General features: G+C 37.8%; 4 protein-coding genes across 4 annotated transcripts in view; 3 read left to right on the top strand and 1 right to left on the bottom strand.

Moving 5' to 3' along the window:
- The window catches only part of LOC144662799 (uncharacterized), a 37991-nt gene extending 26260 nt beyond the window's left edge, over nt 1-11731 (top strand). The window contains exons 8-19 of the mRNA XM_078523734.1: nt 801-920; nt 1711-1732; nt 1938-1986; nt 2098-2350; nt 2454-2564; nt 2897-3087; nt 5510-5632; nt 5761-5831; nt 6446-6486; nt 9883-9979; nt 10547-10646; nt 11160-11731. Of these exons, the coding sequence (XP_078379860.1) occupies nt 801-920; nt 1711-1732; nt 1938-1986; nt 2098-2350; nt 2454-2564; nt 2897-3087; nt 5510-5632; nt 5761-5831; nt 6446-6486; nt 9883-9979; nt 10547-10646; nt 11160-11228 (1247 nt within the window). The 3' untranslated portion in view covers nt 11229-11731. The remainder of the gene's footprint in view (nt 1-800; nt 921-1710; nt 1733-1937; nt 1987-2097; nt 2351-2453; nt 2565-2896; nt 3088-5509; nt 5633-5760; nt 5832-6445; nt 6487-9882; nt 9980-10546; nt 10647-11159) is intronic.
- Nucleotides 1-24020, bottom strand: part of LOC144662797 (uncharacterized) — a 208514-nt gene that overhangs the window by 101286 nt on the left and 83208 nt on the right. The window lies entirely within an intron of this gene.
- Nucleotides 6818-8148, top strand: LOC144663177 (uncharacterized). Its single transcript, XM_078524104.1, has one exon. The coding sequence runs from the start codon at nt 6818-6820 to the stop codon at nt 7682-7684; it is 867 nt and encodes a 288-aa protein (XP_078380230.1). The 3' UTR covers nt 7685-8148.
- LOC144662793 (uncharacterized) overlaps nt 14690-24020 on the top strand; it is a 192926-nt gene continuing 183595 nt past the window's right edge. The window contains exons 1-5 of the mRNA XM_078523721.1: nt 14690-14780; nt 17409-17756; nt 21992-22246; nt 22446-22712; nt 23434-23727. Of these exons, the coding sequence (XP_078379847.1) occupies nt 14690-14780; nt 17409-17756; nt 21992-22246; nt 22446-22712; nt 23434-23727 (1255 nt within the window). The remainder of the gene's footprint in view (nt 14781-17408; nt 17757-21991; nt 22247-22445; nt 22713-23433; nt 23728-24020) is intronic.

The following is a 24020-nucleotide window of genomic DNA, read 5'->3' as shown; positions in this document are numbered from 1 at the left end:
TCCACTAAGTCGACTACAAACCAGAATGAAACAGGTAATTAAAGAATTCAGTGTCTACATATTTTTAATGACTCAACTAGGAAGACTGCTTATTGGTAAACAGTGTACTGGCTAAAAAATATAAAATTTCTATCTTTAAAATAAAAAAATATATATATATATAGGATTAGACTTACTAATATAAATGAATCCTTGTAGTCGTCATGCAATTACAGTAGAACCCCGATAACTCGAACTCTGTAGGGGAACAAGGTCGACTAAATTTTCAATTAGCCATGTTAATAATTAATAGTTTACTGATTTTTCTGCACTTCGGTACAGTGCAAATTAAACTTATCTCGTCAGGAACTCTCGCTTTTATGTTAAGAGTGGAAAATGACTGTCAAAAACGCGATCTGTTTGTTGCTCAATTTATGTTTAATGCTGCAGTGTTCATTTTAGTGTTTAAATCCAAGTACACGGCAAGAAGAGCTGATGGAATATTTCAATGGGCATCCGTGGCGAGTTGAAAGAACCAGAATTCGAGTTATTGGGGTAAATTTGACCCACATTTTGATCAGGGGAAACGAAATTTGGTTCGAGTTAGCGGGGTTTTCGAATTATCCGAGTTCGAGTTAACCGAGTAAAAATGACTGAAAAGTGGGGTCAAATCCAAGGTAAATGGAAGTTTGTTCGAGTTAGCGGGGTTGGTCGAGTTATCCGAGTTCGAGTTATCGGGGTTCTACTGTAACTACTGGTTTACAGGCATGCCACCGTAAAGAGCGGAAACAAATACTAATTTTAAATGTTATAACCCACAGTTGTTAGATGCGACAGGGAAGTGGAGATTCTTCATGCTGTTTATCTCAGTATCATAATCTTATTGGTTATACTCATTGTTATAATCAGTGTTATAAGCAGGAGAAGGCGTCAAATTCCAGGTAATTCTTTGTATTCACTGTTTACACATATTTTTTCTAAAATAAAAATTAACAGTGTTGTTAAGCCGTATTAGGCATCTCCACATCCATATGCATTTGTTATGGAACGGCATTGGAGCTTCGCTCAGTGTTAATATACCCACTGTGCACATGTAATATTTCCCTTTTCCCAATTGTTCCTTGTTACTATTGATAGGCCGCTTTGATTTTAGCTTTCCTAGGTACTATGTACTCGTTCCATTCTAATACCCTGGGTGCCAAAGGTTTTTCTGGAGTGGCCTCCAGTCATTGCCATGTTAGCCTCAGGCCGAAACGAAGGCAAGAGAGAAAAATCCTCAGTCTGATATCCAACTAAATTTTTTGTGAGACCACTCTAAAGCTTCGCTCAGTGTTACATACAGAGTGAGGAAATGGACTGTTTCTCTTTTTTTCTCATTGATCGTTTTTACTAGTAGTGACCGCTTTAATCAAATGAGCTTTTCCTACTCCCCAAGGTACTATGTACAGTAGTATATCCTAATCCCCTAACGGCGTTGCAAGTTGGCGTCTGGCATGTACAAAACACGAGATAAATGTCTGAAATATTTGCTAACCCTCTCTTACGTGTAAAAAGCTATGGTACCCGCGAACTGAAATGTTTACAATAATTTTATCACTTTGCTGAATAAGATGACAGGAGTCGACAGCAGTCGACAAGTGTCGTTCAGAAACAAGCAAAAAACGTAAAAACATATTTGTTATCGAAAAGCCCATTCGTTGCTTTATCTCTATACACGTTTTTGTTTTTCAGCAGTCCCGAAGCGTGCGAAACGGTGAGTGCAACAGTCAATGGTGACAAAAATAACAAATCTACTTATAGCTTGCCTCATTTAAACCAGGAAAACTCCTTTAGTTAAACGACAGCTATAAAAAGCAACAGCTATTGTTGTTGTTGTACTATTTACAATACTGCATCGGCATATTTCAATGAGTTTTTAAACTCAGTTTAAAACTTACAATCGTATCTTCCAATTTCAGTGGTAGCAAATCCTTATCACGGGCAGATTTGACAGATTCCATTCAAATGGTAAGTTTTTATTTTAAATTCGCTTTCAGTATAGGCTCGGGGAGAAAGCCAATCTACCAATTACTATTTCTTATTAAATTGTCGTCATTAATTTTTACTGTTTATTCCTAGACAACTGTTGTCCAGCAGGAGGCAGATGCTCAGTCAATAGAAACAAATGAAGTTAGCAGCACAACTTACGAGATTCCTAACAGCAGTGATTACATGCCGCTCCATCCTTCAACAAGAAGCTGGGAGATCAGACGAGAGCAAGTCAATATCATTAAGAATATCGGAAACGGAGCTTTCTCCCAAGTTGCTAAGGCAACAGCAAAGAACTTCCATGGTAACCAAGATGTGACTGTGGCTGTGAAAATGTTGAAAGGTTATCTCATTAAAAACGTTTAGCGACACTGTGACGTTTTTCAGATTTGATTGATTGATTGCAATGTGCTGATACTTTTCTTAAATTGATTTGCTCCAAATAGAAAATGCTCCTGACTCAGACAGAAAGGACCTGCTTTCAGAACTTGAATTGATGAAAAAACTGAAGCCTCATCCTCATGTGATAAAGTTGTTGGGATGCGTAACAGAAACTGGTAAAGTAAATTCAAAGTAACTTTAATAATAATTAAGGACTGGAGCTCCCTTATACAATATTCTGTTGTGCGTAATTTATAAAGCTAAAACAGACGTCGTATTCGATAAACGAGAACGCCCATCAGCCATCGCATATAAATAAATGCCTTTTTTTGAAGGTGTAAAATGAACGATACATACTTATGATGTTAGTTTTAAAAATGTCTGCGAAATATGTCCCTGCCTCAACCCGATAGCTCGAATTCCGGAAAGTGAGTTCAGTTCTATTTTCTCTGCAATTCACTGAAATCTTGTCTGTATATGTCAACCGCTTTATATTTTCTTATTTTAGATCCCTTACTGGTCCTTATTGAGTATGTACCATACGGTGATCTGCTGGGTTATTTGAGGAAGAGTCGTGGGCTCAATGACACGTATTTTAATAACCCGGATAGAAAGCCGAAAACCAATCTGACTTCACAGCAGTTGATGAGGTTTGCATGGCAGATAGCTGATGGGATGACTTATTTGTCGTCAAGGAAGGTAAACATCTATATATAAGCAATAGAGGACTTTTTCCGTGTTTACATAGCCTCATCTAAACACGAGGGGGGTAGGGAGAATTCGAGACAGTTATGCAAACCCGAGACGCAGTCGAAGGTTTGCATAACTTTCGAGAATTCTCCCAACCACCCAAGTGTTTAGATGAGGCCATTTAAACACGGAAAAAAGTCCTCTATTGCTTTTATAAAATATTCCTTAAAAATAATTCGACAAATGAAGAGGATTTGGTTCCTTTTCCTTTTTGATTGAAATAGATTTTCTCATAACGCGCATTTGACAACACATGAACCAATCAAAATTCGTGTTTTAAGAGTTCAAAAATTTGTGGGAAGTAACGCCGTGTCCATGAAAGCGATTCCACGTAAATCTTGCAGGAAAATACGGAACGTTTGGCAAAAATGATAATAATAGATTGATGTGTGGAGAGAATGAACTCAGAAAAAATTCTGAGTTCACAGATAGGACTCGAACCCACGACCTTCCGTACACTAGTCGGACGCTCTAACGACTGAGCTACTGAGAACTCTAATGGTGAGGGAATCTTATTGTAGTACTTATTGTAGTACTTAAGGGACTGGTCAATAAGTACAGGGGGGGGGGGGGGGTGGGCCGGAGCAGAAAGGGGGTGGGTCATCAGTTTTTGAGCCCTCGAAAAGGGGTGGGTTATGTAATTTTGATCTACACGTAGGGGGTGGGTCATCTTATTTATTCACTCACTTTTAACTGTTATAGTTCCAAGAAAAGTTGTATTCATCAGTATATAAAATTGATAAATTTCTCCATGTAAGCAGTTTTAAATGAATTTCTAGCGATTTCAAAAGGCCCAAATATAAAATTTACCCGGGGGAGCATACCCCCTGACCCCCCTAGATGGCTTAAAATACGTGTCATTGTCATTAGTTTTACCTGACTCTCTTCAACCTGCATAGATTCACGCTGGGCTTTAGGCCTTTAAATACCAGTAAACTCTTTTATTACACAACTAAGGTGGTCCGAGGGCTAATAACTAAATCAGTCAATCAGATTACTTAATTTCCGGTCCCGCGAGGGCCGATATTTTCCAAGTATCGGACCGGGTTTTGTCCCGGATGATCCCGCGCTAATTCCCCGCGATTTAGCGCAAGATTTTTGCTAGATTTTTTTGCAAGATTTTTTCGGAGTTTTTATTGCTTTGAAAATGAAATGACCTTAAACACAGAAATAAATAGCGAGCGTAAAAGTTCTGCCGCACATTGTTTTCCACGACATCTACCGGGTAGCAATTCCCACTACACAAAGTTTCTAGTCGTGTAATAAATCTCTTATTAACCAAGCTTGCTCGGGACCGTACTGTCAAGACCTCGGGCTGATATTCGCCCAGTACGGCCCTCGCGCGTGGTTAATAAGATATATTTCTCAAACAATTTGCAAATATGAATGATGGACAGTGGTTGTATTTTATTTATGTTATTAATTTCTGTATAAAAATATGAACTCTTCAATATATAATTGATTATGAATTAATATCATATACTGATTCAGTTTTTTGCATATGTTTGTGTCTAAATTTCCCCATGGACTTTACACACAAATATGTGGAAAACTTACAAAAGGCTAGTATGAGAAGTGATAAATTCATCCTTCTTTGGTGTGTCAAGAAATGGAAAAAAGACGTACATGGAACAGCAGTGTTCATCAGGGAAAATGTCTATGTAGGGAATTTCACTTATAAAGCTGAAGTCAAATAAAAAATCTCCAACCCCTAACAGATGATAAAGAAATGATAGGTCCCTTGATTTTTTTTTTTAGCAAAGGGGGTGGGTCATGTAATTTTCAACCCCCTGTCAGGGGTGGGTTAGTCGGTTTTGAGCCAGACGGAAGGGGTGGGTCACAAATTTTTGAGCCACCACTTTTCCAATTGCTCCGGCCCACCCCCCCTGATACTTATTGACCAGTCCCTAAATGCAAATTTTTTTTTTCGAAAAATGTTTACTGTGTATTTTGTTGAATATTTTGTCATTCGCTTGAGCTCCCTCCACGAGCTCGTCTAGCTCAGAATCATCGAGGCAGGCAAAGCGCTGTGGTTCTTCTTTCTTTTGCCTTTTTTCCTCGGGCTCATATGGGAAGAGAAAGCCGGAACACATATCAAAATTTGGTATTGTTTTCCATGTCTTTAATATTTGTACTTGAAATTACTTTACAAGTCTTTTTGACAGTTTTATAATGTTTTGATGTTGTGCTGGGAAACACAGAAAGCGTGACGTCACACCAGTGACACCTATTGACCAATAAGAGCGCGTACTATCTTAATTATTTTATATATAAAAACATATAATAACATAAATTCAAAGAATAGTAGCAAAAGAGGAAAACGAATTGAACAATAAGTACGGCAATTTAAAAAAGGGTTTTTTTCTTTCAGATAATCCATCGTGACTTGGCGGCTAGAAATGTTCTTGTTGGTGAAGGAGAGAAGTGTAAGGTGACAGATTTTGGGATGGCGAGGAATGTTCACCAGGATGATATTTATACCAAACAAAGTCGGGTGGGTATTCTCCATCCCTCCCCCGAACTATCCCAATAACTTATCTTAATCTGTTGTAATTTTTGTTTATTGAGCATGTGATACTGATGAAAAAACGAAAAAGATTAGTGAGGCTGTTTATCTTTCAGGGCCGGTTGCCTGTCAAGTGGACTGCTTATGAAGCTCTGTTATATGGAACATACACAACACAAAGTGACGTGTAAGTGCTGAATCGAACAACTAAGAACTAATAATCTCTTTTCTCGATGATTTGCTTATAACCTGCACATCATACCAAAATAAGATTTTTTATGACGTAACATTAGGTTTTTTACACGATCGCCACAAAAAAAGGAATGCTAACCACCCAGTACAGTGAAAAGCGATGAAACCAGAACGAAGGACGAAGTTGGACACTAATTACTATAGCTTGTCGATGGTTACGAAGCTAAGTACTTTCCAGGGATAAGCTTGACGAAAAATAATGGTCCATTTTTTATTAAAAATTGCTATTTTAGAGATTACTATTACTATAACTAACATTACCTCATTATAGCTATTGTTTTGAAGGTCACGTAAGTAGCTCGTGTTGTTACTCAATCCTTACATATCACGGCAAAAAATAGACATGAGCACAATTCTGTTTATTTCTCTGGGTTTTACAACCCCTTTACTTTGATAAGATAATATTCTCTGTGACGGTCCAAAACGCGTCCTTTGACTAGGTGTCATAAAAACGTTTTTTCGCCACTTTCCCCTCCCCCACCCACCTCTTTTTCCTATAAAATTTGTATTGTTACCAATGAAGTGTTACTCATATTTGTGTTCTCGCAGGTGGAGCTATGGTGTCCTTCTGTACGAGATTCTTACCATAGGTAGGTTCAGATACATATCATTTATATAATAAAATTAACCGTACATCATCGTCACTGTGTTATACTCCTGCTACTGGATCTATCTGCTGCTTTTGACACTGTCGATCACGACATTCTACTAGGAAGATTGAACTCCAAGTTTTCAATCTGTGGCACTGCTCTTGAATGGTTTCGTTCATATCTTACCAACCGTACACAATTTACCTTAATCGATGGAACTAAATCGCAGTCTCATGAGCTCAAATGTGGAGTCCCCCAGGGCTCGGTCTTAGGGCCTATCCTGTACTTACTTTATACTGCACCACTGGCTGACATTCTACGACATCACGAAATGCATTTTCACTTCTACGCTGACGATACTCAGCTATATATCTCTTTTTCAACAAACAACGATGTCGAATTAACCAATACAATCGGAAAAATCGAGGAATGTTTGTCTGATCTTGACAAGTGGATGTCTATTAACAAGCTAAAACTGAATAAGGACAAAACTGAACTTCTCTACCTTTACTCGAAGCACAATCCGCAGCAGTCTCTACCTCCAATCCGTTTTGGTCAAGATATAATTCAGCCATCTCAATTTGCCAGAAACATCGGTGTGATATTTGACAGAACCATGACTATGCTTCCACATATCAGTTCTATTTGTAAATCTGCCTCTTATCATCTTCGCAACATCTCCCGTATAAGGAAATACTTATCCACGAAAACAACCGAGATCTTGGTCCATGCTTTTGTATCGTCCAAACTCGACCACTGCAACTCTCTCTTGTATAATGTGCCGAAGTACGCTTTAAAAAAGCTCCAGTCTGTTCAGAACGCCGCTGCTCGACTTATCACTTGTTCACGAAAATACGACCACATCACTCCAATACTGAAAGAACTACACTGGCTTCCTGTTTCTGAACGCATTAAATTCAAGATTCTGCTACTTACCTTCAAAGCTCTCCATCAACAATCTCCTATCTACATTCAAGATTTGCTAACGTACTACCAACCTTCAAGAACCCTCCGATCATCACACTCTTCACGTCTCAACCCTGTCAAATTCCACCTCAAGTCCTATGGGTCTCGAGCTTTTTCTGTTTCCTCGCCTGAACTTTGGAACAGTTTGCCTGTTTTTATCCGCTCGTGTGACAATTTAAGTTCTTTTAAATCAAAACTCAAAACGTTTCTTTTTAAAACTTATTACTCTTAGCGATTTTTACTTTTTATTACTTTTAATGCAAATTTTTAATTTTAAGATTTTTTCAGCTAATTTTAACAAAATTTTTATTGATTTTATTATATATATATATATATATATATATATATAATCAAGTTGAATTGCAGAACTGCTTTCAGAGTGCTCAATAGTAAACTAGAGCGTGATTATAACAGAAGATGAACAAATCAACTGTACATTTGACTTGGCATTTTATTACTATTTAGTTTCGTACTACACAACCGTGCAGCACTCATCAGATAAAATTGCCAAATGCGAATTTACATCGTTACACTGATTTGAAATGCACATGCGGCCGTTGGAAATATGATAGCTAGAAAAAGTGAACTATTTTACAAAACAATACAATACAAAGTGAAAACTATTGCGTGACAAGAGAAACTTCAAAATTTAGCATTCTTCAGGAGGAATTTGTTTGCGTGTCTACATGATGTCACCAGTTCATTTCGCTTGTTCAGAGAGCCTAGCTCAGGTTTACAAATAATAAAGTACTTCTCCCAGAGGCATAGATTACATCGTTTAGAAGCGGGGTTATATGGGGCAGCTTGCTTTAGAATCCTCCAAGTGACTTTGAACTTCGACTTATTGTCTTTCAAATGCCAGATGTGTTTACTTAGCTCGGTGCTAAACCTTTTGTTTGAATTTGTAAATGAGGTTTTGTGATTTGAGTATCTGGTCTTAAAAGAATTTTCAGTTAGCCCGACGTAGGTTTGGGGAGGGTTGTTGTCGTCTGTCGTGACGGTCGCCTCGGCAAACAGAAAGAATAAAGAAAGACCTATGCGACATCTTCGGCAAGCATGGCCTTAAAATCACGATAGAAGCCAACAAAAAGATAGTAAACTTCCTTGATGTCACGCTCAACCTGTCCAGTGGTAAACACATGCCATATAACAAACCTAACAACATCCCGCTCTATGTCAACAAGAAATCTAATCACCCGCCGCGTATTATTGACAACATCCCGCAATCTATTAATAGACGACTGACTGAGATTTCTTTCGATGAAGAATCTTTTAATAAAGCAGCGCCAATCTACCAGAAAGCCCTCAACAACAGCGGATACACACACCACCTTACCTTCACACCCCAAACGCCAATCCAACCTACAAGCCCAGAAAGAAAGAACCGAAAGAGGGAGATAATTTGGTACAACCCCCCGTACAGCAGAAATGTAGCCACCAACGTCGGTAAAGCATTCCTCAAGATCCTTGACGAAGAATTTCCTAAGGAGCATGTGTTACATAAGATCTTTAACCGTAACACAGTTAAAATCAGCTACAGCTGCATGCCAAACCTAAAGCAAAACATCGACGGCCATAATAAATCCATTTTACACTCAAAGATCGTGCCGCCTAAAACATGCAACTGCCGAAAACCAGCTGAGTGCCCTATGGACGGAAACTGCCTCAAAGAATCGCTTATCTACCAAGCGACCGTCACGACAGACGACAACAACCCTCCCCAAACCTACGTCGGGCTAACTGAAAATTCTTTTAAGACCAGATACTCAAATCACAAAACCTCATTTACAAATTCAAACAAAAGGTTTAGCACCGAGCTAAGTAAACACATCTGGCATTTGAAAGACAATAAGTCGAAGTTCAAAGTCACTTGGAGGATTCTAAAGCAAGCTGCCCCATATAACCCCGCTTCTAAACGATGTAATCTATGCCTCTGGGAGAAGTACTTTATTATTTGTAAACCTGAGCTAGGCTCTCTGAACAAGCGAAATGAACTGGTGACATCATGTAGACACGCAAACAAATTCCTCCTGAAGAATGCTAAATTTTGAAGTTTCTCTTGTCACGCAATAGTTTTCACTTTGTATTGTATTGTTTTGTAAAATAGTTCACTTTTTCTAGCTATCATATTTCCAACGGCCGCATGTGCATTTCAAATCAGTGTAACGATGTAAATTCGCATTTGGCAATTTTATCTGATGAGTGCTGCACGGTTGTGTAGTACGAAACTAAATAGTAATAAAATGCCAAGTCAAATGTACAGTTGATTTGTTCATCTTCTGTTATATATATATATATATATATATATTTTTTTTTTAAACATTTGTAAAGCGCCTAGAGCAGGCCTGGATAGGCGCTATAAAAATATATTTATTATTATTATTATTATTATCAAAAAGCGTTCACTTTACTTTCGATTGTCTCATCTAGGTGGATCTCCATATCCGGGAATTAACGCTCGCCAAATCGCCATGAAACTTCAAGAAGGATTCAGAATGCCAAAGCCAAAACATGTGGATAGCAAAATGTAAATACACTGTAGTTTTTGTCGTTGTTTTTGCTGTTGCAATTCTTAATTTCATTGATAAAAACACTTTACAAACCACTTTTAACCTGTACCACTTTCTTACTTCAATGAAATAATTTCTTTTGCGATTTATTTCCGGGCTATGACAAAAAATGAAAACAATTTAGAACTCGTTGTCTTGTTCTTACTATACTTTACTATTAAAGTGTCTCTCTCCACACAGGTGTATAAATGGGTACCGGCGAATTTAATGCTGGGGTAACCTTGCAATGGACGAGCATTTCATACAGAGGAGAGTAAAAATACTCCCGTCGCTTTATGGTTTGGAAACTGGGATAAGCTCCGGCCTGATGGGCCAATAGGCTCGAACGCAGACTATACCTTCCTTTTATGTTATACATGTTTATATCAACGTTCTGGGTTTTCGATGTCCTGATAGGATGCATATTTTCGCATTTGATTATTTATGAACTGAGTGCCGCTCTCTAATATCGTTTTAAAATAGCGCAACTATGCTTTTTACATAATGTTTTTTTGGTTGTTTTTAATTCTATTTCTGTTGATTAGATATCAGACTATGCTTAATTGTTGGGAACAAAACCCAAGTGATCGACCAACCTTTCCTAAACTAAAAGAAACGATGAAGGACATGGAGCGAAACCACAAGGTAAACACTACAGAATCCGGCATATTTTACCAATAATATGTTCTACTTCTGTACATGTTAGTTGGGGAACAGCGCGAAGAAGAACGCGTAGAGTATAGTATTACTCAGAGGAAGGTTCTCGACCTTTTCTTTTGCACCTGGAACACTCGACACAAAATATGGACTGGAATTTTCAATATAAGTCGTAATCAGATTCACCTTTTTATACGTCCACTTAGATTTCCTAGTTGCGTACAACATCCTTGGCTCAATGAGAAGAAAAAAAAATCTTAGTTCCAGTAGCTAGCTTCATTTATTTCAGTTCCCAAGATGGCGCAGTCATAAAATTAGCAAAGTAGAAAAAATAATAAACGATTGGTGCGGAAGCGTTAATTGTCTTCGCTACTAATTTATCTTTGTATGGCTTACGCCACGAGCTAAGAAGAACTTAGGCTGTCAGCCAACAAAAATCATCTTCACTCAAAACTGAAAAGTTATTACACAACTAACCTGTGATATATTTTTTTGTTTCAGACATACATCAACCTTGGAGAGTATGACGACAGCTTGTACGCCAACATGGAAGATCTTACGGCTGAATAGCAAGTAGTGCAGACACGACCAGAAGCTTATTATACTTTTACTCGGGTGTAAAACTCAATCAGAAAAATCTCTATTAAAAACAGAAATAGCAGCAACCTTTAAGTCCGGGGTATAAGCCCTCATATTTTGAGGCACATTTGTCTGCCAACAGACAACAAACAGTATTCCGTGGCCGAGGCGAGTAAGCGTCCCCGTTCATCCAAGCCAGCAACGTAACAAAAAATATACTTGAAATAAAATGTAGCCACTAAATAAGTGTTCAAGTAGAGTACATATCAAAACGTTTAATCACACTGGTATTTTTATAAATAACATATCACTTTTCAAAGTCTCCATACATGTCGGGTCTCTAGGTAACCAGTGTTAGCTGGTATGTTAGCGGTTTTTTACACTGTCTGTAAGTACGATGGATATAAGCTTTTTAATAAAATGTCTTTACGGAGCTGAACTGCCTTAGGTATTTCTTTTATATGGTCCTGTCATATATATTCTCGCTATTATTATTGTAATGAGGTATTATTGTAAGTAGTATTGTTGTTAAGATAGTGTTCCTGTAGACGTAATGCATCTTGTAATGTGTTTTAATAAATTGAAATGTACTAATGCTTAAAATATTAAACACAGAATAAGTTATAGCAATCAGACACGTAATGTTGTTTTGTTGATGCCCCGATTTTATCAGGAAACGTTTTGTACACTTCTCGATCGCTGCTTGATTTTAGTACATGTACTTGACTCTTGTTTTGTTTTGCAAAAGTAAAGCTACTTCTGATGTACACTACAATAAAAAAACTCGCATTAAAAGTAGTCAGTTTCTTTTGATGACAAGTGAACTAAACTACATAACTTATTACCTAAAGGAAACAGAATATCACGCTTATCATTATCGACAAAAAAAGTATTTGACTGCAAATAGAATTTTTATGTCTTCTCTCCCTGTATTTTTGTTACTGTAATTGAGTTTTATCGGTTCTTGGTGAGGAGCCAATGAAAGTTTTGACAACTCCCCTCTAGGGTTGTTGGAAGGTCACGTGTCCTAGCAAGCCATGTGGTTGCCATTCTCCCCGATCTATCACTTGTAGAAAAAACTGCTTCGAACTCCTTCTTCCTCCCCATGTTTCGTCCTCTTGTTATTGCATTATTAATTATATCATTTTTCCATATTTTTTTCTGTTTTCTTGGCCCTCACCTTTTACTAAATCATGAATTTTGATGTTTCATAAAAGTGGCGATGGACCTTCGTCCATAGTCATATTTGTCTTATTGGTTGTGTTCAATGTTTGCCCAGTAAACAGAGATCAGGCAAAGCAGAAATGTGTGTGTGTGTGTGTGTGTGTGTGGGGGGGGGGGGGATGCTTTTCCTGGGGCAGGCATAGAAGGCATAAGATAGCTTTTAGCCCTGTCCAGACCGGGCTTTCTTGGATCTTTTCAGACAGGGAGGGGAGGGTAGATTTCGCCCTCACCTCCTCCGTACCTTTCAGAATACTTAAGCAATCACTATGAAACTTTGAGGATATATAGCATGTCAAAACAAACGCCATCTTGGTTCCGCCATCTTGGATTTCAAAATTTTCCAATATGTCAGAAAACCGCCCAAAATTACTGAAAAGTACTGAAAATCAATAAAAAATGCAAAAAGACCTAAAAAGGCGAATTAATTGCATTAAAGATAATGGGGAAATGTCTGTCAAAAATACTGTTGCCGTGGTAACGTCAAGTTCCCGACACATCAACCTATCATACCAAACTGAATCTTCCCAGATAAATGTTAGATAACTCACAAAGTTTGGCAGCGTTTTGCTGAATCTTTAAAAAAGTAATAAACATTCAAAGTCAGCGCGGGCACTTTCCTCCCTCCCCCCGGTCTGGATAGGATTAAAATCTAAATCACCTTCTTACGAAAAGCCACATTCTTGAAGAGGTGACCAAAAATACTTTCCATCGTAACAACAGCACTGCCTGAAACTGATCCTTCTTCATGGTAGACATAGTCAATAAATGACTCGCTTGCAGCTCGTGAATGAAAAAAAAAAACCCGTACGCAGTTTGTGCAGTAATATATACAAGTAAAAATCATACGATATTTTTCGCTACTGAAAAATGAAGAACGACGAATCACAAGGCTAATACGATCTACATCTACAATTACAATCAGATTTTGAACAACTCTCAACTTCAAGGAAAGTAGGTAATGGTAATTCATTCGTTCATTCACTTACGAGCTGCTGCTTAGCTGCGTAAAACATAGTCAGGAAGTGATTGTAGTGTCAAGGATGCTAAAGATTACTATTAATGTAGAATTAAACTTGCAGAATTATTTGCAGTTAAGCTGAGTTAAGAATGCTCTTGTGAACAATTTTTGCTTATCGTCTCCGCGACGGCGATGTTTATTTTTATTTACTTAACTTTGTAATATCTCAGGACCCATGTTATTAACAAATTACTTTATGATAAGTTCGCACGTATAACTTTAATTTATTTAATTGTGATGAAGGATAACAAACTCGCTCGCTGTTTTCGCTCGTTTGTTCTGTTATTCTTTTCAACTCGTGAATAAAAATCGTACGCGTTCACTTACCATAAAGTAATCTTAATATATAATTGAATAGCGACTTTTTCCGCTCCTTATACTGTAAAGCATTGGCCTCAAGGGAAATGTCTGAGTCACAGAGACATATATCTAAAATAGAAATATATGTATCCGTTTTCATGATTTATTGCCATAGACATAAGTAAAGAACAAAACTCGAAAGCAATACTAAACCGAGCATTTAAATAAAAATAGCCTGCATTGTGTGTATCTAAAATAGAAATATTTCCTATTGTAATATACTATTTAAAACAACGCCTTATGGATGAATGCAAACGTATCCGTTTTAATGCCTTATTTCCTTGGACATAACTGAAAATAGACGAATACAATATTAAAGCGAACATTTACATAAACATTGACCTGCATTTTGCGCAAACAAAAAATGCACGGATCTTTATCTGCGGACTTTATCTGTTCCGAGAAGCGGATAGTTGACCTCTAAACTGTCCGCTCCAGGAAAAATGCGATCTTCAACGAAGAGAGAATGTTAAATATGAAAGCAATTGTGTTTGCGTTCAAAAATATTGCTTATCTGTGAAATATTTAGCACGATATTGATGTAGAGTGCCAGACTACTATCAAAAACAAACTTAAATTTCATCTCAACAAACAAACAGAACGTGATATTCCCGAGCACTCGTCGCTGAGGCTGACTTGTCCCTCGTCGTCTCTTACGGAAAACTTATCATCCCGTGCCAAGAAAAGTCTTGGAACGAGTCAGTTGCTTATGCGTGTCTTGAGTGACTCAAGCTACTGAAGTGTGACTCTATTCAAATAAAGAACGTATTGGCTGAGTACGTTTGCTACCTACATTATAAAAGCCGCGGCAGAACTTGTTCCTCCAGTGGACCTGACAACAACATTTGCAATGAAGTTTTATCACAAACTGATGATGGGTGAAACGTTTCTTTCGTTATGCCACTTCTTACATGTAATCGTGTTGATACTTCCGCATTCAGGTACGTTTAAGAGATTTCAGTTTCGTTCGCAGTGGGAAAGTTATTTTACAGTTTTAGATAAGAGTAACAGTAGCGTCCTTCAAGATTAAGATTATGAGCAAGGCCTTTCAGATAATTGCAATGTAAACAGAGACAACATTGTAGGGATTTATAGCAAGATAGGGCAACACGCCTCAGTGAAGTGTGTTCGACTACTGGATGGGTTTATTTATGTCAGTTGGCTCAGTGTTTATCGCTCACAAAGACCTATTCGACGGACGTTCACAATGAACTTCTTACATCAACTAACACACTCACATACAGTGGTAAGTGGAGGAAATTGACGTATGAAAAAATGAATGACAGACCTGATTGCGCGATATTACGACTGAAAATAATCACGCCAAATAACCTCAGCCATACTTGATATACATGAAGATTTAGCGTTTAATTTCCGAACGTAGGGATAGAGATCGCAGGCTCACAGCATTACTGACTAATCGGTGGTACTGAAATATAAGGATTTGTATGGACCTTAGTAAATACCTAGAATAGACAGCAAATGGTTGAGCGGAATTTCCACTTATTTTACTTTTGGTTCACCTTGAATCAATTAAACACTAAAAGTAGGTAAATTCAACATGCAACTTGAAACTTTTGCTTCATGTTATTTACGTCGAGTGTAAGAACAATGCAAGAAACAATGAGCCTATAGTTATATTCTAATAAGCGCATGCTATCAAAACAATTCAAAGGCATCAAGATAGTAGCTAGGCACCTGAACATCCAATCAAAAATGGCTTTCGAATGGCATGTTCCTTCCTTGGCTCAAAGTAGGCAGTTATTTTTGTAATAAATGTAATGTGGTCGTTGCCATTGACCGGCAACGTATCGACTGAACACATCATAGACTGCGGGGCCGGCAAGGTGGAGAAGAACTGATTGCTTTGTTATGCAGCAGCAGTAGCAGCAGTTGTAGCAGTAGCAGTAGCAGTAGCAGTAGCAGTAGCAGTAGCAGTAGCAGTAGCAGTAGCAGTAGCAGTAGCAGTAGCAGTAGCAGTAGCAGTAGCAGTAGCAGTAACAGTAGCAGTAGCAGTAGCAGTAGCAGTAGCAGTAGCAGTAGCAGTAGCAGTAGCAGTAGCAGTAGCAGTAGCAGTAGCAGTAGCAGTAGCAGTAGCAGTAGCAGTAGCAGTAGCAGTAGCAGCAGCAGTTGGTTTTCTGTACAGCTTAGATAAACAATTAACACGGGTTGTAAAAAAATGATGTATTCTTTGTGTAGCTATACCTCTCTCACGACCCCAATTTAGTCATTTGGAGCAGCCAAATTATGTTGACCATGGGTATAAAAACATGTGGAATTCAACATGGTGCCAAGTATTTTAACAGGATCTATTAACCTATGAATAAACAAAATGCAAAAATATAAGATGTATATTATGTATGGGATACATTGGACTGAACTGAAGCCGCCCTGCCAGGGGGGAAGCAATGAGATACGTGTTAAGAGGGCTCGACCCACTGGGCTGGGGAAAACCATCTCAGCTCGTAACGTGCTCTAGATCTAAAAGGTAAATTTTTGTTTAAGAGGCTTGAGAAGACAGGCTTCAAGAAAAATAAAGTGACTGCTCAGTCTTCTGAGCTCCTTAACTCTGTTTATTGACCGTTACAAAAAAAACAGATAAACCGACAACCGTAAGATAAATGGTTCCCCTCAACTGCGCAATTATTTCTTGACTGTAACCGTCAGATAAAAACAAATGTACCTGCAAACTGACACTCAAAATTGGCTTAAACTGCCAGAGTGTAAAAGGCCCTAAGCCATAATGATATCAACATTTGAATTTTAAATCTTTAGTTTCCATTTGGATATCGAGTATTCACTTCAAGAATGAAAAAAACCAGGCTACATGGCTAGTCGTCGTTGAATTTAACTTCGCTTGCAGATCACTCTCCTAAACATTCAGTAAACCCCACATTTTCAACCGGGTGGGGCCCGGTTCATTATCTGGGTAAAAACAATTTGTTGGTAAATGACGTAAATCGTTCCAGACACACGCGGCCTAATCTTGGTCACGGTGACACATATTTTGATGTTTCGGCAGGCACCGGATGACAAAAAAAGGTTTTTTTACAATGCCGTATGTCAAGGGTACTACGGAACCAATCAAGCGAAGTTTAAGCAGTTATAATATCAAAGTTGCTTTAAACCCACACCAAACCATCGACAATTTGTTTCCTCTAAGCCATAATGAAATCAACATTTGAATTTTAAATCTTGAGGTTCCATTTGAATATCGAGTATTCACTTCAAGAATGAAAGATTAAAACAAAGAAAAAAATCAAATTTCCAGTTCCTTACCCTTGGGAGGAAACTTTGAGTTGTTTGACTGTAAGATACAGTACTTTGTTGAGGTAAATCACATTTTTATGCTTACTGCCTCGGTTCTTATTATTTACGCTGACTCAGTTTGCATTTATACACAGTTTATATACTTCAGAATATTTAGACAGTCTGTTGCCTGCGTTTTATCAGTTCATGTTTTATACCCAGACCGTACACTGACCGATTATGTACAGGCATTTATTTTCAACCTATACAAAAAATACGATGTTTACTGTGCTAATGTGTGTGGTTTTTTAAACATCTAGAGGGCATTATAAACTTTACCTTAAAACCTCCTAATCCAAGTTATGCTAGAAATGGAAGCAATGCCAAACTGGTGTGGGACTACAGTGTGGACAAACAAGGAGAGCTGGAAGGCATCATCTTTAGTGTACGATATCAAGGATCTATCAAGAGGATATTGTTTAAACAAAATGGCATTGTCCAGGAACATTCATCAATGCCTGCTAAAAACAAAGGAAGAGTTAAGATGGAAGGAAATGCTTCTCTTGTCATTGAGAACGTCACTCCTCAAGACAACACATATTTTAAGTGTGAACTAGTTTCAGTGTCAGTAGGAGCTGTTGAGGATGAAGTTCAGCTTATTGTGACAGGTACGTACTGCAAAATGTAAGATAAAAACTTTGTTGTTATACGTTGAATAAAATTTGTTGTTATACGTTGAATATAGAATGTTATACGTTGAATAAAGTTTTAAAATAAGCATTTTTCTGATGCTTAAACCTTTTCAGTGATTATATTTTAATGCTACAGAACACCCTTAACGCAGTTGTACCAGTCATGTACATCTCTTGTTATCCATACTCCTCATACCAGTTAGCTTACTCTTTGTAAGCTACATGTACCGACACTTTGCCCCCAATCCTTTCAATCTTGTTCACTCATCTATTGCCCTGTACCTATAACAGCCTGAGCTTGCTGGGCCTGTATACAACGATGGACACACGTCATCGGGGGACGGGAGCGTAATCATGAATCATGACTCACAGCTATTATTATTTAATATTAAAATTGGTAGGAATCACACGTCTTAAGCTTCGTGTTTAAAACTTTAGAAATATGAATACAGCAAAAGACGGCTAAAAGAATAATGAATAAGATTAATGAATGCTTTCATCGATTTAGGGGCGTGTAAATATAGAATGTAACAAGACCAATTGTTGAAATGACATGGGTCATTTTACTAAACTTCTTAAATATAATAATTTATAGAAATGTCTGGACAATGCATTTTGAGCACCTAATTTTCAAACTTTTCTGGAAAAGAAAACATGATGAGTTGTAATGGTTGCACTATTTTCTGAATTAAAGAGGGTGAAGTAAAACACCCCTATTCTGTATGGAGTGCCTATATTTTTGGATAAAAATCTGCATTACAAACCTATTGGGTTCTGAATATTTCAAATTGATGTAAAAAATACTACATAGTGGAACACTCTACATGCGATGATCTAAGTATTCTGTTACAACCAAAAGCAGGGAGCTAACACTGAAAGAAAGGGCTTAAAGACGTTCACGCTATCTGTTTATGGGCATGCTTACTGCGCTCGTGTCTCATGGCGCATTGTCACGCCATGTAATGCATTAAGCACCGCACTGAATAAACTAGCCAAACAAATACAAGCCTGGTTTTGATAAGCGACGCAAGCACAAATGCAAGCTCAAGCGCAATCATAACAGTTCTTATTTCGCCATGAACAGGGCTCACATTTTTTCTATTCTTGTGCTTGAGTTTGCTTTGGGCTGTGTGAAAATGAAACACCGCATAAGCTACGTCTGGCCATGTCTATTGCAGAAATTAAGTATAAAAAGTGAACTAAATCAGTAATTTTAGAGGTCGAGTACGGAACCTTGTAACATATAACGCGCGGTGCTTATGCTTTAGTCGACGTTCGTTTTCATTTAGCATAAAATACTTAACTGCTTGCATCGGTAGAAAAAACCAGGCTACATGGCTAGTCGTCGTTGAATTTAACTTCGCTTGCAGATCACTCTCCTAAACATTCAGTAAACCCCACATTTTTAACCGGGTGGGGCCCGGTTCATAATCTGGGTAAAAAAAAATAATAATGGTAAATGACGTAAATCGTTCCAGACGCACGCGGCCCAATCTTGGTCACGGTGACACATATTCTGATGTTTTGGCAAGCACCGGATGACAAAAAAAAAAGGTTTTTTCACATTGCCGTATGTCAAGGGTACTACGGAACCAATCAAGCGAAGTTTAAGCAGTTATAATATCAACGTTGCTTTAAAACCACACCGAACCATCGACAATTTGTTTCCCAAACCAAAAGATCCAGACTCGTGGCGCAATTTACTCAATCCCCTGCCAAGATTGTGACAAAAGCTACATCGGAGAAACGAAACGAAAATTTTCCACCCGACTCAAAGAACATCAAAAGGCGGTTGAAAATAAACACTCACACGAGTCAGCTTTAGCGGAACATTGTCTGCATTCTTACCACACTATCTCTTAGGAATCGTCAAAGATCCTACGTACAAGCACAAATACGTATTTTGGAGGCTTGGGAAATTTATAGCTGCAAGAATCCGCTAAAACGCGATGATGGCATGCATTTACCGCATGAATTTCTAACTAAATTTAGCCTTTAGGAACAGGACATAATTATTAGCTTCCTATTTGCATATTATAAGAACGCACTTTTTGTAAATTCACTTATCACTTTCCCCTGATGAAGGCTTAAGTGCTAGCCGAAACGTTGGGACTTTTTACGGAAATTTTACGAACGCTTCTTACCAGGCATAACTAATCGATGATCAATGACATCAATTGGTAATCAATGAGTAATCGATGGGTAATCAGTTGATTAGTCATTGATTATTGGCGATGATCAATGAGTAATCGATGAGTAATCGAAGCCCAAAAATTTTGTGGCCTATCGATTACTCATCGATGACATCGTTTACTCATTGATGTAATTGATTACCTATTGATGTTATTGATTACTAATCGATGACCCATCGATTACTCTTTAACTATCATACTGCACACAAAAGACACATTCCTTGCTTTCTTGTACCATTTTTTTGTGATTTTTTTATCTCTGTTTGTCATATTTTGCTTTATAACTGGCATTCTTGTTGACGAAATTACCTTTCGGCATATCAAGACGTGAAGGGGAAATCACAAATACAGATGATATTTCAATATTTCACTTTACCCAACTCTTTATTTAATAACAAAACAATTGAACAGGAAAACCGACCAGTCTGGAAATGAAACTAACAAGTACGGAGACAAGAATCTACTACGTGGTTATAGATTTTGTTCGGTGGATGTTTGTCAGCAAAGTAAAACTGCTTCGGCTTAGGGAGACAGCCGTCATAAGCAGTTACATTACGAAACGGAACAGCTGCAAGCACTTTTACTTTCTGTACTTTTTTCACGTATAACCATGATATTGTTAGATTGTTATGGCGTGTACAAGCTTGAGTATTAAATACTTTTACAAGTTCCGGTTTCCAACCACGAGACTATATCGATGAGTTATCAATGCAATCAATGACTAATCGATGCAATCGATGACTAATCGATGACCAAAAATTTTGTGGCCTATCGATTAGTCATCGATTACTCATTGATCATCGGCAATAATCAATGACTAATCAACTGATTACCCATCGATTACTTATTGATTACTCATTGATTTCATTGATGTTATTGATGTCATCGATTAGTTCTGCCTGGTTCTTAACATGTTTTAAAACCAGAGTGTTTATTTTTTTTTCGCGAATTAACCACGTGGTTACATGACCATTTTTTAAAAGCTTTATGTTTATTCTTCTTTTATGCTTTAGAAAAATGGGTTGGTACGAGCAGATCTGGTTTCATCAGCTTGACCAATGACATACATTTTCTGCATGGACAGACCTCAAATATCAAGAGAATATGAAAACATATTATTATACATTAGAATTCCTTTAAAAGATGTGATTGGTCGAGAACATTCAGTCAATATACAGTAGCATGTGAACTTGACATGATAACCCAATATCTGCAGCAGATATTGGGTTATCATTTCGAGTTCAAAGTCCGCCTAGTTTCCAAGCCCCTTGTCCGTGTAGTGCTGTCAAACTTTTGAAAATATGGCTGAGCGATTCGCCTCGGTTTCCGAAGAGGAATTGAAAGTTTTGATCGAGAATAAAGATTTTAAAAACACCAAGAGAACACCAAAAACAAGCGTAAAAATTCTGAATGATTATTTGAGGAAGAAGAACCTAGAGGAACCACAAGATAAAACCGCTTTGGTCAATGTTCTGACGAAGTTTTACGCCGGCGCTAGAAAAAGTGATGGCAAATTGTTTGAAAACGTATAATAAAACAATTATTGAATTCGGTTTTTGCATGATATCGTAAATAATCAAAACCTCGTGTCTGTGTTATCTGCCTCAGCCTTCGGCTTCGGCAGATAACACGACCTCGGTTTTGATAATTCGCGATATCATGCTCAACCTCATCCAATAATTGCTTAATATCATACTTCCCACCCCTTGCCTCCAGCTTTCCCTGCCTCCCACCACCCCCTTATCACCCCACTTTACCGAACGCACTCCCCTTATTTACAATTCTTACTAGTTATTATTCTTGTTGCTATGGTTCCTGCTTATATCTCTCGTGGATAGTCGGTAGTTGCTACAAAGTAACTAAGAAAATATTAGTTCAGCTAAAGGAAGCGATTATTTTAGGGAATTAGTTTACCTAAGTCAAATTTCATTTTATGGCTAATAGTAAGCAACCGAGACTGTGAATGTTATCAGCTGTAATCTTTTTCAACACCACTCAAAATTAGTTATTTCATTGCAGAGCTACCAGTTATCAGCCCACTAACAATAAACGGAAGTTACACTGAGGGATCATCAGTCAATATTAGTTGTGCAGCGACTGGGAAACCAGACCCGGAAGTATCATGGATGCGAAATGGAAGAATTAAAAGTTCCGGAAAGAAAATTACATTTTTGGACTTCGACAGAATTGAAAGGACAGATGATGGACTGTACACATGCAGAGCTAACAACTCAGCAGGAACAAAAACTCACAAAGGGATCCTGGTGGTTCGTTGTGAGTCTGATATCTTTCAATTTCTAGAAGTAAATTAACATTTCTTACGAAACAAACTAACATGAAATTTCTTAAATTAGGCATTGACTACAAGTAACACAAACGACAGGGGCTTTCCTTGTTTTACATTACGTTTTTCTTTTCATCAAACGAATTTAAGTAAACGCAAACTCATTTTTATTGTGCTTTTCGTTTTTAGACCCGGCAAAAATAGTTAAAGCTACTTTATCAGCTGCTACTTCTTGGATTGGTCAGACAGTGACGTTGAAGTGTGTGTCAGATGGTGTTCCTACACCAACACTCACCTGGTACAAACCTGATGGAAATGAACTAAACACATTCACAGCTAAAGAAAGCTCTGTGGAGGTGACATTAGATGATGAGCAAGATTTTGGTGAATACAAGTGTGTCATTTACAATGGTCTTGATCCTTTAAACGACGCCTCGATGCTCCTACGACAGATAAGTATGTGTATCAAAATATTATTGATTTGTCAAAGAGATGATTTTAATAGACAAAAAGGGACGTAGTCTCAACTACAAAAAGCGATTTTTTTCTGTTTGTTAGAACTTATAGAGTTCATTAAAAATAAACTTCTAAATAAGTTTTAATACCTGATTCCAATGAAAAACTATAAACACCCTTTTAAGAAACCTTTTACAGTAGAATGAAATAGTCCAGCAATTTTTTTTACAGAATTTAAATCCAGTAACCGCGGTTTTTGAACTATACCGTTAACCAGATACCTACTAGACACTGATCACAGGGTAGCAAAGGGGGTGTCGTGATCCCGTTTCACGCACAAATTTTAACCAAATTCACGCGTCACGTTTACTTGAAACAGCAGAATTCACGAATCCCGTATTTTTTCTAGCTATTTTCACGCGTCACGGTATAATTTTTACCCTATTTTCACGCGTCACGGACAAATTTTTGCCCTTTTCACGTGTCACGTATAAACCCTTTGCTACCCTCTGATCAGAGCAGTAATAGATTACAGCTACAATATATTAATATAATGATAGAAATTGTTACATCATGCATTGTTAAACTTGTTACGTCATGCATTGTAAAAGCTTGCCCCAGCATGCCCTGGGGGTGGAATAAACGTGGCGTCCATCTTTGGTTTCGTTGTACTTTGTTAGTGCCACAACAAAATCAACTTTCTTCTTTTTTTTTGAATCAGAAAAACCAGGCTCCCCAGCCATCATATCTTCAGCTTCAGACATTCAAGCCACTTCACTGACAGTAAAATGGACTGCACCAGCTGATGATGGAGGGAATCCTATCACAGCATACCGAGTGTTCATACTAAAGGGTAGCACTGAGATAAATAATGAGAATGTAACTGACCCTGGTACAACAAGTCTGTCTGTTGGAGGTCTGGACAGAGATACCGAGTACAGTGTGAAAGTGTTTGCCAGAAATGCTGTGTTTGAGGGTACAGCTGCGCAAAAGACAATCAGGACAAAGATTGAAGGTAAGATTTTCAGCATTTCTCATTATTTGAATGTCCAACCAAAAGGGATACAGCTAACCTGACATCGGCTTTACGAAAATTGCTAATTTATGCAGTTGTCACTTAAAGTCGATGATTTTGCTACAGTGCTGTCCATCGGTCTATTATTTTAAAGAGAGTGGTGCAACATTATTGTCAAACACAACAGCAAAACACGAATACATGCCGTCAACATGGCGGATAAACAAGCAGCCTATTTTGTGCTAGGCACAAAATGGTGGCGCCAAGCATAATGTGAAGCTCATTTTATCGGA

This window comes from Oculina patagonica, chromosome 8 (assembly GCF_052425735.1).
Source record: "Oculina patagonica isolate OP01 chromosome 8, crgOcupat, whole genome shotgun sequence".
In the NCBI taxonomy this organism is placed as follows: Eukaryota; Metazoa; Cnidaria; class Anthozoa; order Scleractinia; family Oculinidae; genus Oculina; species Oculina patagonica.
Note: the sequence above shows the minus strand (reverse complement) of the source record. Positions and strands in the feature narration are given on the sequence as shown.

Bases quoted from the DNA above. Each gene is read 5' to 3' on its own strand.
- LOC144663177 (XM_078524104.1), top strand. From the start codon at position 6,818: ATGCATTTTCACTTCTACGCTGACGATACTCAGCTATATATCTCTTTT.